The sequence below is a fragment of the Amblyomma mixtum genome, chromosome 2 (assembly GCF_055824585.1).
Source record: "Amblyomma mixtum isolate Tamu chromosome 2, ASM5582458v1, whole genome shotgun sequence".
Classification (NCBI taxonomy): domain Eukaryota; kingdom Metazoa; phylum Arthropoda; class Arachnida; order Ixodida; family Ixodidae; genus Amblyomma; species Amblyomma mixtum.
Window position 1 is genome coordinate 119,215,977 of NC_143013.1, and position 14,680 is coordinate 119,230,656.

General features: G+C 43.3%; 1 protein-coding gene across 1 annotated transcript in view; it reads left to right on the forward strand.

The window, feature by feature from the left end:
• LOC149360724 (glutamate receptor ionotropic, kainate 3-like) overlaps positions 1–14,680 on the forward strand; it is a 505,094-nt gene that overhangs the window by 150,119 nt on the left and 340,295 nt on the right. The window contains exon 2 of the mRNA XM_089569381.1: positions 9,455–9,616. Within this exon, the coding sequence (XP_089425507.1) occupies positions 9,455–9,616 (162 nt within the window). The remainder of the gene's footprint in view (positions 1–9,454; positions 9,617–14,680) is intronic.

The window sequence follows — 14,680 nt, forward strand, 5'->3', positions numbered from 1 at the left end:
TACGAAAGCCTTTGCAGCGTTGTCTGAGAGCATGTCGTTCAGCGATGCGAGGTGGCAGTGGAGTACTTCGGAGCAGATTACACAAGACTTGGGAAACCAGAACCCAAATGATGCTTGAGAGAGCGTCGATGCGAAACAAACTGATGAGATGGGTAAAGCACGCACCTAAGGAGGGTTATAGTATTGCCTTGCGTGTGTGTCTACTTTAGTGTGAGTGCTAATTTCTAGTTGGTATATTAAGCCAAGGCGTTTGCTTGGATAAATGATGCTTTGTGCTTGCCGGGAACCATTTCTGCGCTAGAAGAAATGATGGCCAGGGGAAGGTGTAGGTAAACTAGGGGCGTGTCTAACAAATGGCACAACTGATCGCTACCGTGGAAGTAACATACATTTAGCAAAAAACACTTTATTCAGAAGCGCTTCAGACGGGACTGGCTATGCTTCACTGCAGGTTTCAGAGCTGCGCTAATGTGGTGACAGCGCAGGCTAAGACGAAAGTAGACAAGAGGCACAAGACGTAGTTGCTATTGTGCGCTTCATCCTTTTGAGCCTCCGGTTTATTGGAGTCCGTCTTGAGGTTGTCTCCGCCTTTTTTTCTTCCCTTTCTTTCGGCCGCATATTTTGATTTTCTATCAGCGCTGCTTCATGTGTATACGGAATAACGAGAACTTCGAATACACCAGCAACTTTTCCTGACAGTCCAATCGATCTGAGGGCTCCCATTTTGGAGTTGCTGTTTTGCTCGAAAAGGCATACATTTAAGATTGCGCCAACCTCCGACCGGCGCCGCTTATCAACTTGAAATCGAAAATCCCGGCGATGAGGCAGGTGACAAATGTAGCGCCTTTTTGTCGCTTCGGCAGACTCAATAGCGTTCTCATTAGTTTCATTGGAATCTTGGTGCGGTTGTGCACATTGACAACATGTGTATCATTTATAAACTGGTCGAGTATTCACGAGCAGATCATGACTGAGGGCACTTTTCCTCACTGTGCATACTTGCGGCAATAAAGGGCAAGTGGACGTAGTCTGTCAACGCGCTTTTATAGCAGGCTGCTGATTGCTATGAAACGGCATTTATAAAGAGGTAGGTGGTACTTCCACAATAGAGAATAGGGGATTCGAAAAGAATAAAAAATTACCTCATTAAAGGTACCTCTTGAAGGAAAGGTGGAAATAATAATCACATAAGACGGCCACAAAGGTACAAGCAATAGACAATGTGCTGTGGTCCATGAAATATTTTAAAGTTTTTCCTGCGTTGATCCCGGCCTCTTTTCGGGCACGCTTCACAGTGCTATTCTACAATATTGCTTTCCGAACAGACCACAAAAATGCTTGATGGAACTAAAGGTGGTGGCAAAATAAACACAGCAACCTGTGGAATAAATATTTGATGCAACTATGTTACGCAAATGTAAATGCATCTGATTCAGCCAGGGCCGAATTCAGTCTCATTAACGCAAACACAGCATTGCTAGATTCTGCTCTGCAAGTAAATGGAGCGACCAGCACATGTGGAATAAGATATATGGCGACAAAGGCTTGCTGCTAGGGCTAATGTAATTTTAATGCGATGCTCGTTTCAGCATTTCTCGCATTCTAGTCTCGATTATTAGGAAAAACGTTCCCCACATAAACAATTTATAGTAAGCCTTGGTCTTGTTCGTTGCGTATAGATAACACTGAGGAATATTAAGTTGCGCTGGATGATTAAAACAGGAGAAGGGTAGAAAGAAATTATACAACGAGAGAGAGATACGAAGGAGAGCAACAATTGGGAGGTTGACCCAGAAAGAGACTCAGGTTCGCTACGCTTCCTTGAAAGAAAAGAAAAAGGCGTTCAAAAGTAGAATGAATAAAAAATATGGTGAATTATTTAAAGCACAGCAGATAAGCACTAGCAACAGAAAAGGTTTGGATTGAAAAAGCCAGCCGACTGAACGCTCTGTCCTTCATATGACGGCATTTTTACCAACATGGCGTTTGTTGTGCGCAAGCCTTAAGTTGCGGACACATAAAATAATTTCGTTGTACCCAGTGAGTGCCAGCGTACTTAGTATCAGCATTTGCCAAACCAGAAACAGTGCAAAAGCAGTACTTGAAGGGAAGCAAAGTTTCAGTACTCTTAACCTGCCCATATGTCCAACATTCTCACACAAGAATCTTGAATACTGAAAAATTGTAAGCCACTGTTTTGGAAATATTAATGGTAACGTTCTATTCTTCGAATGTGTAACGAAATCTGTCTTTTAACTTGTTTACATCGATGGCATTAAGCAGTTACAACAGCAGCAGAAATCCAATAGAAAACGTTTTTGACCATAGCAAAAACGTTATTAGCAAGAAAAATGCTAAAATGCCATCGGGGGGTCTGCGGATATATTGACAGTTGCAATGAAATTTTACACAATATGAAAAATTTCGTTCATAAACTGGTTCCCGCTCGAAAATGTTTTAGTCCAGAATTGTTGTGTATGAGTAGACACTTTTACATCATCTCTGTGATTTGCGCATGGCGTCCTTCCAAAAGATGAAAAAAAGCAATGTACAGAAGAACGCAACTCAGACTCTGAAAACTTATTTCAGGTCGAACAGATTTTCGTGGGAATTTCAGTTCCTGCATTTTAGATCTTCTATATTGCCTTAGACAACGTTCTATATTGCCTTATACGTTCTACATTCTATATTATATATTCGATATTGCCTTAGCTAAAAATTGCCTTAGACAACGTATAGACTGTCTGTAGAAAAGTACTAGAGAAAAATTAATTGCTAATACAAATTCTATAGACAGTCTATAGGCAACATGTACATTTACGCCAGTGCAACTTGAATAGACTTTTGTCGATATATATCCAATACACTGCGAATAGACAAAAGGAACTATCCATTGGAAGGCAGTACAGTCAATAAGAAGACTAAAGATCTGCTTATAGTCAACCTGTGTAAGGGCGGCCTGAAACCGAAAACCAATAGGTGGAGAAAAAGAGAGGCACTAAAAGTTTGCGAGAGAAAACTAGGAGAGCAGGCCAGCAGGACAGGCGAGCGTGACAGCGTCTTGCTTCTGCTCATGAGGGAAAAAGGAGAAGGGAAGACAGACGTTGACTGCAAACGAAGTTTGGCGATGTCATAAATCAATGAACTGCAAAGGGTGACCTCTGCAATAGAGATTCCCACGCCCACACACTGGCTAGCACTCGTAACGCATGTAGATTTGCGTCGTAGCACACACAGTTCATGTCTCCAACACACACACAAACATTACTCACACCTTGAATGGTACGGCAAAACAGCGCTGACGGACGGGACGGAAAAAGATGAGACAAACACACGCGCTGATACCATCAGCGCATGTGTTTGTCTCATCTTCTTCCGTCCCGTCCGTCAGCTCTGTTTTGCCGTACCATTCAACATGAACCAACCAGCCCGACTCAGCCCTCTCCTTGAATTACTCACACATGTTTCTAAGAACGGTCTCAATGCAAACGCACACACTCGCGTAGGGTCATGTAGTTTTCCTTGGGTGAAAGGTGCTCTCTACGCACAGCTGCAAAGACGGGCTGTCAAATGCACACATACATGCCTCGACGCACCCGCGTATGCACATGTGTGGTTGGCGGTGCATATCACGCAGCCCACTAAGAGCAGAGTTGATGTTTCGAGACGGGTGTCTGGGCGTCACTCACAATAAAACTTGAGAACGACCTTCGTTGGTCATCAGGAAAAGGCGAGTATCTATATTACGCTTAAAAGAGTTTGCTCAGAGAGAAGGTGATAGACCAGTTGTTTTAGGATGGCTTACAGGGCTCTTCTCGCATCATTACGCTGTAGGGAGAGCACTGGCAAAGAGTGTAGTAAATTCTAGTAAATGCGGCGGTGTAAGCGGTTTGGTCTAGCTTCAACTGCCATCTTGGGGAGGTAGTGTTTGGTGTACGCGGTACCAAGACGTAACCGATCGTACAGAGTCCATTGGCTGCGGACAACCTTAAGTGGAAGGTGGAATCGTCAACCTGCATCGAGTCTTTAGGGACAGTCCTTTTGAATGGTTACGCTGTTCCCGTGCAATTGCATGGCGGCTTGCAGTAAGGCTGCAACACCGCTTCTTGAGAATGCTATACCGTGGCGAAGACCCGTCAGCACGAGCCATCTTTGCTTCAGCATCAGCGCCCTCATTTCACGCTATGCCGCGATGGCTGGGATACCAGTGAATTCTTTATTTTGTGGCCGCGTTAAAATGCCTATGTAAGTCCCAGCAGAATTTCGCCGACTCACCCATTTTGAGCTTCACATATGTTTTCATTACCTATAAGTCGCCGCTATAAGTCGTGACTGGCAGAATATAGTTCATTGCTATGCGGACTGCTGATCAGTATAGAGGACGACTTATCAGGTGCTTTGGCGGTATGTACTACAGGAAAAAAGTGATATACAACATCCAGCGGGAGCCGGAGCAATGGAAAACTGCGGAATTTTGGCGAGCTAAAGAACGAAACACTGAAACAATCCAAGCGACAGGCCTGCTGATAATAAATGTCAAGCATTGGCTGTCTCGATCCCAGGTGCCGCCTGTAAATGGCGTTGCAACGCAGTTTTCCGTTGCTCCGGCTCCCGCCGCGTGGAGTATACCACTTTTGTCTCCGATAGTACGTAAGGTTTCGTAGCTAGTCAGAACGGCACCTCCGTAATCTGGTGGGGCATGTAGTTCGTGTGGCACACATTTCGATGCGTCCTAACTGCTCTGTAATAGACAGTGTCGGGATGCGCACTACTTACAATAGTGAGATGGTGATGGCTTTGTCAGGTCAAATCACGCAAATGCACCCGCAGTGGCTTCTGTTGGAAAACAATTTGAGCTAGGCAGGCATGGACCTCCTAAATGCACCCAATGCCTTTGCATGCTAAACCAAATACGCTTTTGAAGTACGAGACTGAAGGATTTCAACTGTTCGTAGGGTAGATACTTTTAATCTTGTCGGAACCGGTGCGCTCCATGTCCAATAGCCGAGCACCAGCGCATGTTACTTATCAGGTAAAAATCCCAAGATTTCCCAGCCTACGTTGCACATTGTTTGCAAAGCTTTACAATTTTTTTTCTTGGGGATACAAGTTTTTCGTTCATGACAAGTCGTGGTCTATGGTTCCACCTAAAAGTGTGTGACGTATAAAATATGTAATAACTTGACCATCATTTGTGATGGGACCTAGCCCACAAACTTGCGCGTACCAAAATGACGCTTTTATTTCGCAAAATTGAAGCCCTTTGCGGCGTAACGACGCCGAGGTGATGGTCGCCAAACCATGCGACCTGGCTTGCACTTGGGGACGGAGTACATTTGATATCCGTATGCACATGTCGTCTGCGTGCTGGGATATCGCAGATGAACTCGATATTTGCTTGAGAAGACCGATAGGCACGAGATTAATCAATGCAGCACTGAGCGCTCCTCCTTGAGAGACACTACAAGCTACAGGATGATCTGACACCATGTACACTCCGCTTTTGCTCAGTTAACTTGCAATCAATTAATTCAGGGTTGATTCAGGAAATATCTCTTGAATGTGTTCAAACTGTGCATCATGCGTTATTGTATTTCTTGGCGCCTAAATGTTTCATTTGCTTTCTTTGTTCCACTCTACCAATGTGAACGAAAGCAGACCACAGCACTGACTAAAATGTTCCCAATTTGCACAATAGAATTGTTATGCGCAACTCTACAAAACGTTATCTAGAAGGCAGATTGCAATGTTTACTGTCACAAAAATTTAAAGACACGGAGAAAACTTTATTTTGCAGTACCACAAACGGCCACCAAGCTTGAAATGATGCGCGTAAAGAAGGAAGTGAGCACATTGTTGCAATGTTGCCAAACTTTTTCAAACAAAAGCATTTCGTAAACTATTCTTTACAGCTTAGTCAATAAGAAAACATCACTCTTAAAATAAAAAAAGCGTTGTTCTCAATCGACTTTTAAAGCAGGTCAGTGCTCAGGCAACAGCAATAGAGATAACAATGACTTCAGTGGCCGTTGTTTTATTACTTTGGGGTCTCATTCAGACGATAAGCAGTGAGGAAAGAGCCTCTTCTCTCAGCGGTATCTTGTCTAAGAAGTTAATTTACTTGTCGAGATATGCCTCCTGGCAGTTGTTTCTTAAAGAGAAATTTGGATCTTTAATTTGAGTTTTATCTGACCGCTGAATCTTTTATTAGTTTTTTTTGGATGCTTAATAAGGCTACTGTTATTGTGTTTCATTATAACTCTGCCACTGCACAATGCCAACGTTGGGCAACTGTTGTATTGATATTTTGTGTCTTATGGGAAAATATTTTGCTTTGCTGAAATATGTCCTGTAGGTTGCTATCGATTTTGAGCCCAGTTTATACAAATAACGCGACTTCAAGCCCCAGGCAGTTTTTTTTAATTATGGAACATCCAAGCAAGGAAATGGGCTCCTAAAGCAAGCCTGTTGAATAATTTACTTCTATTTCTTTCGATTTTCGTCACTCATGCGTGTGACTGTGCTAATATCTTTGGATTCCTGAATCCTTCAGTTACAATATTTTTGAATTGCTGATGAACAATTTGTTTAGAAGATCGACACCTCACGACATTGACAGTGACATTGGAAATGGGGTATATTTGGGCTCAAAACTTGACGTCCCAAGCTACTTTCGCTTCCAATGTGAAATCATGACGTCAGAAACTAACTCGCGACGGCAGCAAACGTGCAGCAGCGATGAAATGCCGTAAACGTCACACATTTATGAGCATATGTAATGCACTGTTCAAAGCTATTTCCTGACCTCACGGTGCTCTTGGTGCTCTCCCAAATTGAATTCGAAATGTACTGGAAAAATATAATGATAAAATGCACATCTATAGTGTAAACTGCATCAATTACATAGAATAACTTGATTCGCTTTAGCTACTCACTGCTCTTTGCTGCAGATGATTCCGCGGGAAGCATTTCGAGCGACTAAAGTCACGGAAGCAGATTATATTTTCAAATATTTCAGGTCTGGATACTGCTTCCCCTGCAATGGTTACAACATCTGTTGAACTAAATACAAACAGACCTTTTCTTGTTTTGTTTTTGGTTAAAAGGGCTCTAGGCTTGTTCTCTTACCAACTTACTTGTGTAGACCTACAGAAAATGAAGCGGTGAAGATTAGGGACTGATCCCTTACGCCCAAGACATAAGGCTTGCTTGGATCCCTTCAGATCCGATTACGCGAGACTGAAGACGGGGCCAATCCCGGATAAAGTGCACGATCTAATTTAAAAAGGAAGCATTGCGAAGGAACGATGACGTTATTTTGGTGAACTTCGTCCCTTTTTTTTTTTGCTGAAATTGTTCACATCAAGACCTGGAATAGTGCACCCTTCAATAACAAGAAAAACTTCGGGGGTATTACTACCGTTTAAGTACTGAAGTTTTCTGAATAGGCAAGGAACATATTTCTGAAACCTCTTTCTGATAGAAGAGAATTTTCTTTAAAGAAGTATTAAGAGAGAATGCGGCGAAGTGTTTTTTGTTCATTCACAAATACAATTCAACAAACACAGGAAATATCTTCTTTCTCATCGAACGATTCGTCGACGTAACGTATTTCTCGGAGACGGCGTATACTTGCAGAAGGCACCAACTGGAGCACACGTGCTATCATTTGTACCTCATGGCAGCCAACGCGAGTAGGGTGGTTGTTTAAAATATTTCGTGAACTCACAGCCCTATTCTGCACAAAAAACCTGAACAAAAAACCTGAACAGAAAACCTGCAAAAAAACCTGCCAAAAAACCTTGTCGACTTGAGGGTGCCCTCCATTTGGGGTACAGGTCATTCAATGTGCTGGCAGCATTCTTTCATGTCCACTCAGCGTCCTATGCGCGAAAGGCTTCGGACAAGGTCCTAGACGATTACACGGCGACTTATTAGCTACACGAATGTTAATGCTAGCTGCCCGGCTATTATATTTCTTATTTCTGGGAACACCGTTAGATTCGGAACGTCCTTTTACTTAGAGGCGTACAGGCACTACTCAGGGCTTCCCGCTGTGTCCTCTCTCTTGGCTCCTATGCGGTAAGTTCGTTCTCTGTTGACTGTAGACACCGTCCGCTGGTTTATGCACGCATGCCTCTCAAGACTAAGTCTTGGTAATCATGCAGCGTATGATCGCCTGTGAACATTTTTTTCTTGTTGCTGACGCCTTTCGTTGGCAGTGGAATTGCTCTTCCGCGCTATTAATTATGTTTCAGCCTCAAAGCCGCAGGGAACTTCAATGGCTCCAGCTGCCTGCGGACTGAACACGGCCTTTTTAGGCCACCGAAAATTTTGCACGAAGTATGTACAAAAGAGAGATTCTTCACGGGGGGCAGAGTAAATATTTATGACCTTAACCTGGATACAAGAGTTTAGAAATCAACAACCATTTTTTTCGCCCGTCTTTTAAGTAGTAAGTCGCATTTTTGTGTGATCATCATTGTATACAAAAAGAGCCAGCGCTAAATACGCAATGAGAAGGCGATTTACAGGCCCGGCACAATTCTAATTCTTTTCGCGCGCTATTCGCAGTTTTAAAGTATAAATTTTAAAAATTGGTGCATACGTTTTAATTCGTAGATTTTGTGGGACTGACTGTAACAGAAGAATAGCAAAATAAAACTATAAACACTGCGGGCAACTACTATCGGGTTTCCTAATTTCAACAAAGAAATTCGAAACGGGACAGCAAAATAAAGGAAATCGGGCAGGTGCCGCTGGAGGCACACGTATTGGAAAAGAAAATGGATTTATCTTCACCCATGCGGGCAAACAAAAAAGTTCATTGCTTTTGTTACCTCTTAATGCTTCATTTGAGGGCTGTGAAAGAGACTCTAGTAAGAGAGTTCGCTATAACTTTCTACACGCGTGCACCATAGCGTACTGCAAAATCTTAGTGGAGTAGGGTTTATCAACTGCACATTCGTCGAAACGTGAGCCAATGGACATCGCACCCAGCGGAGGATTTTGCGTCAAGTACCACGGCACCACTACCGCTATAACACTACGGCTGGTACGGATATTGCCATTGTAAGTTGGCTGAAAATGAAATATTGTATCACGCCGGATATATATATGGAACACGCTTCGCAATCACTCAGCGTAAAAAATGAGGGTACTCGGTTGAATAAACGGTAAATTTTAGTTCAACTGCTGCTCCTTCTCATTCACAGATTCTGCTTGTTGGAGGTGGTCTCCAAACAACCCTAACCTCCTTTGTTAGGAACATACGCTTACTCTGCAAGAGAAGCTCAACGAGCTTTCAATTACTGGCCACTCTATTGAGGCAGACGTTATAAACTGCGTGACAACTATCGATCCGCGTCGGAAGACGTCTAACGTGGAATTGTTCGCAGTGACACCCACTGGAAAAGTGGCAAACTCCTTCCTTCTTTTTTTTTGTGATTCGCAGGCGCACTGCTGGAGGACGACCGGGAAGACAAGGAGCAAGAGTTGGCGCTGCGCTACGCCATCGACCGAATAAACAACAACAACGCCATTCTGCCGTCGTCGAGGCTGCAGCTGTTGACACAGCGGCTGCCGCCGGGCGACGCCTTCCACGCCTTCAAGACAGGTCGGTGGCGGATTTTACCCATACACGTCCTCTCCCTGTCCTTCCACTTCTCCCTCGCCTCACCGTCGCCTTCCTGACCTAGCTTGTTGTAGAACTGCTCAACTCCTCTCACGACACCTGTCGCACGGCTCGAAGACTGTCAAGCATGTGGCTAAGGCCACGAAAATTCGGGAGGTGGTATGCGTTCCTGTGAATTTACGTTTTCCCGACATTGCTTTTTTTTCTGTTTAACGGAAGAATGTAACTTTTCCGGCTAAAAATGCAGCCAACCAGCCGCCCCTAACGTTTTTGATTTTTTTCCTAAGAGATTACGGGCTGTTGTGAGTTCGACACGTGTGAAAAAGTGGGAAACCGCTTTTTCCTTTGAAGTGTCCCTGCAGGTTGATATAGGAACTCAACAGGATGCACGGCCGGTTTTCGCGATATTCTCTATATGTTTCCGTTGCTCACAAATATTAATGTTACACACGTGGTGTGCTCTTGAGCCCTCAGTATGAAATACCTCTATTTGAACGCATTTTTTTTCAGCAGTTGCTCTTTTGAGTTTTTATTCCTTGCAGCTCTTGCTTTAGATTTTCACTTGTGTTGGTGCAGCTGTTGAGTTGCTCCGGTTCAAAAAAAATCGTAAAGATTTTTTGTGTGGTGCCGTTTGTTTGGTTAGTGGCGGGGTTATATTGACATGAAACGCGGGAGTGCAAACACAGGAGAAAGAGGAGAAGAGCGAAGGAAAGGTGGGACAAGCGCACCTGCAGTATTCCTCCCATCGCCTTTACTCTCCACCATGTGGGCTCGCCCGTATTTTTCCGAAGCATGAATAAAGCGCTCATCCCACATGGGAGTACACCGGAAAAGACTGCTTTGAAGTGGCAGGGCCGGTGTTCTTGATAGGGGTGCGTGTTAAGCTGCCTGTTCGCATGCTGCTTCGGAAACGGCAGCTCCTTCTGGGACATATTGCATACAGTGATGTTTATTTTATTTTTATTTGGTAACCAATGCGGGCCTGTACGATAGGCCCAAGCAGTTGGGGCATAAACATCTTCGCAGAAAGCGACGCAGCCAAACGCGAAAGCAATATACCACACTAGTTGCCAAAACCAACTTAGCTTTAAAGTGCAAAAATGAAATGCAAAATACCGATTATTATGTTCTTTAATTTTTCTTCCTGCTTCGAAGAAACCCCGTGTGCACGTATGTGTGCGGCCTGTGAAAAGTTTACCGGTCTTCTAAAGTAGCAACTGCATAATATTGCGATTATATGAAGTCTAATAGAAAGTAGTCAAGGAATGATGAAATAATATCGAATCTGATACAATAGTAAAACCATCTGGGGTGCAATATTCACTCATGTATGACTGTTCTCATGTATGACTTGATCTCCAACATAATCTTGGCGTATGCGAACGTCGCTCTGAATGTAAAAAATTATCATCATCATCTTCAAAAGCTTGATCGTGATCGTAGCTGCCACAACAAAGGTACTTGTTCTGCAAGACTATTGCGGTCAATGCACAAAATTTAACTGCCACCTGCTTCTCTCCCGTTTCGTGATACGCTATACTTGTCGGGAAATCCACACCTCTACCATAACTGACCATCTGCTGTATGCTGGCAATGTTGCATGTTTCGCCCTTGTCAATTTTTTCTTCTGATTTTAAGATATCATTAGCCTTGCTTGTTCCCTTACCCATGTTTCTCTCAATATTTTTTAAACCTATCACCATTGATTAACGAAATGACGCCACTCACGAAATATTGAGCGAATTAATTATTTTGAGCGTTAATACCATACGAAGGACACATGGACACTTACTGCGACAGCTAAATTTGCGTTAGCTTCGTTTTAAGGATTAAGGAGTAATCTAGCGCTGTCATCATTGCGCAGGTACTACGTCCTAAGTGATATAACTCATTGACGCTACCCATGGTCAATGAATGTGATTTAGGTTCTTGTACGTCCTTACAGTGCAGTCTGCTGAAAAGCCATATTATCTGTAATACTACAGAGGTTGCACCAATCCTGTTGGCCGGGCAGGACAGGGTGTGACCACTGCCAGCTACCGCGTGGGCAACGGGTTCTTAGCCCACTTAGGTATCTTAGTTGTCCTTTTTATGGTTGTACAGATATGGACACTTCAGTAAAGTTTACAAATAGTCTGTTTACATTTACGGCACAATATACATTAATCATCATTACGAGCATACTTTTTTGAGCAGTGCATTTTAAGGCGCTTTCATCTTGCATGGCCCTAAATTATACACAGTGATTACATTTTGGTTTAATACTTTCACCGTGCCAACAAGTACATTAGCGGAATCTGTTATTATTGAATTTGGCCACTTAATTTCCTTTCTTTTTTGGCACTCTTCATTAACACGCTCTTTTATGCTAAGTACTTGCGTGTTATCTATGAGTTCTCTTCTTTCACTCTGTGTCAAGGCTCGCTTTTTTTTTTACAAATGTTTATGCGTAAGCAGATTTTCAGGCGAGAATACAACCTCGTTTATCACCATTTAATATCGCAGTAGCACTATTATGTCCTCTATAGGGAACGTGCCGCTTTGCGTGGGTAATTCAATACAGTTTAGCTACCAGAAGAGAAATGGACACGTTTTGACAACAGCGGCTACACTCCAATGGTGCTTCAATTTTGATGCTTGGCGATGCAAATATTTGGGCATCTCGTGATGGGTCTCAGATCTCCATACTTACAGAAATCCTCCTCCTAGCTAACTCTAGCATATGAATATGGTGGTCTTATAATGAGTGCGAAAAAAAAAGTATAACTCACTCCTGAGTAATACAGCTCGACGGTATATAAAACTATACTTACCCTTTATGCCAGTTTATAACTCCAAAACATTATTAAGGGCTCCAACGAAAAGACTGTAAGCATGGCCAAAATAAACACCTTAATCAATCCATCAATTAATCAATCCATTTATGCATGAATATAGCAATTAATCTATGAATCTGTCCATGAATTAAACAATTTGAAGCTATGAAAAAATTAATCCATCAATTACCTAATAATTCCCTCAATTTTGCTGAAGTGCCTAAGAAAATTAAACCAAACCAACGGCTTCCTCATCGTCGGAACTCATCGACCTTTGTTTTTCGCTTCTACGTACTGCAGAGAGTGACATATATGGACGTGCAAGAGCTGAACGCACTTTGATTTCGGCTTTACAGAGGCTGTTGAGGAGCCTAAATTATTAGCACTAAAGTTAAACTTCATATCTTTTTCTTTGGCTAGAATGCCACAGAGAGCTGGTATCGACTTAATGCAACTTAAGTACGGTTAGAGTGGAAAAGTGCATTGAGGCGTACTCTGCCAAAATATTATTTCAAGAGCTAGAAGATAAGGAACAGATCCTGCCGACACATGCTACAACTACTTGGTGATGTTTAGGATCAATAGCGCTCATAGGCGGGCTGCATATAGACGCGGTAAGCGTGTGAGCTTCGCGAACCGAACTAAAAAATACCGAGGGGGGGGGGGGGCAATATCCCCCCTTTAGCTTGTCTAGAGCGCGTCGTCAAATCTAGGCAAAAAAAGCACTGTCCACACAAAGGAAGCAATAACTGACCGACAACGTAATCCTTTTCACTGGGGTATTTTTTACGTGATGGTGCTGGCTATCCTCACTTCCGATAGAAGCTTGTGGGGTTTGATTAAGAAAAAGTTAAGAAAGGAAAACAAAACGCTCTTAAGATGTATTAAGCTGAGTGGGAGGAGCAAGAGGACGCTTGAATGGTTGGTTGGTTGGTTGGTTTATGGGGTTTAACATCCCACAGCGACTAAGGCTATGTAAGACGCCGTAGTGGAGGGCTCCGGAAATTTCGACCACCTGGGGTTCTTTAACGTGCACTGATATCGCACAGTAGACGGGTCTCTAGAATTTCTTCTCCAAAGAAATTCAACCACCGCGGCCGCGATCGAACCCGCGTCTTTCGGGTCAGCAGCCGAGCACCATAAGCACTGAACCACCGCGGCGGGTCGATGGTTGAAGCCTTTACACCTACTGCTGCAAGCAAATCGGTGTGTCCTTATATTTTATAGGAACTAAGCATCAAACAGAACTCGATGCGCACATCAAAAATACATTTCTAAATCGGGTTGAAATTAGGTTTCAAAGCTCCCAAAAAGAGGAACCTCCTCAGCTTTAACGCTCAGTGAGAGATCCATGGCCATCGAGGATACTCCGCAGACAAGCACAAAAGAAATTTCCTTCCTGTCTGCTGAACATTTCGTGGTCGCAGGAGAGACTGTTGGAAGAAAAAAGCAGGTGGCGGAAGTGGCTGAACGGCACTCCCGATGCGATATCCTTGTGGCCCGTAGCTGCTTCTCGTAGGACTTTCGAATTTCTCTTTTGTCGAGCGCTCACCGCCGTTTCTCGTTGACTTCCTTCCGGCCGCTGCTTAGAAGAACCACTCCATTTTAGTTGTCTCCTCTGAAGGTTTCCATAGACCACAAGAGTGATCTCGGGCTTCCGCTTCCACCTCTTTTGAGTTTAACTCTATTGGGCTCAATACATAAAAAGTTCATTCGCCCAGAGTCACTTAGTAGGTGTAGATCCAGAGTGTTTCTTGGCACTGTTCGACCTGATTTTTTTTTCTTGCGTGTACTCCACAGTGTTACAAGGCAAATTTCATTTCATTTCATTTATTGTTTCCTTAAAGGCCCGGAGGCATTACATGATGGGGGGACATACTGGTTTACAACGGCGATGATGGGAACATGCATAACAACAAAAAGAACATACAAACAAACATAACAGGGGCTGTAGTCATATCAGGGTTCTCCAGCAGGTGATACTTCATTCATTAAAGATATTGTGATTGTGAAAATGATTGTGAAAGCTCTCAATGTAACCTGTCGTTTTTTTTAAACGCCTGAACGCTGTTACAAATGTGTACAGAAAAGGCGCCAGTCCTTCAGAGTGCTAGAAATACACATTAGGATCAAATGTGGTTCTTTTTACAACGTTGTAACGCATTTATGCGTCGTATGCAAGCCCTTGCACTCTTTAAGAACGCCTCTTCAAGGCTTTAAGCACGCCAGA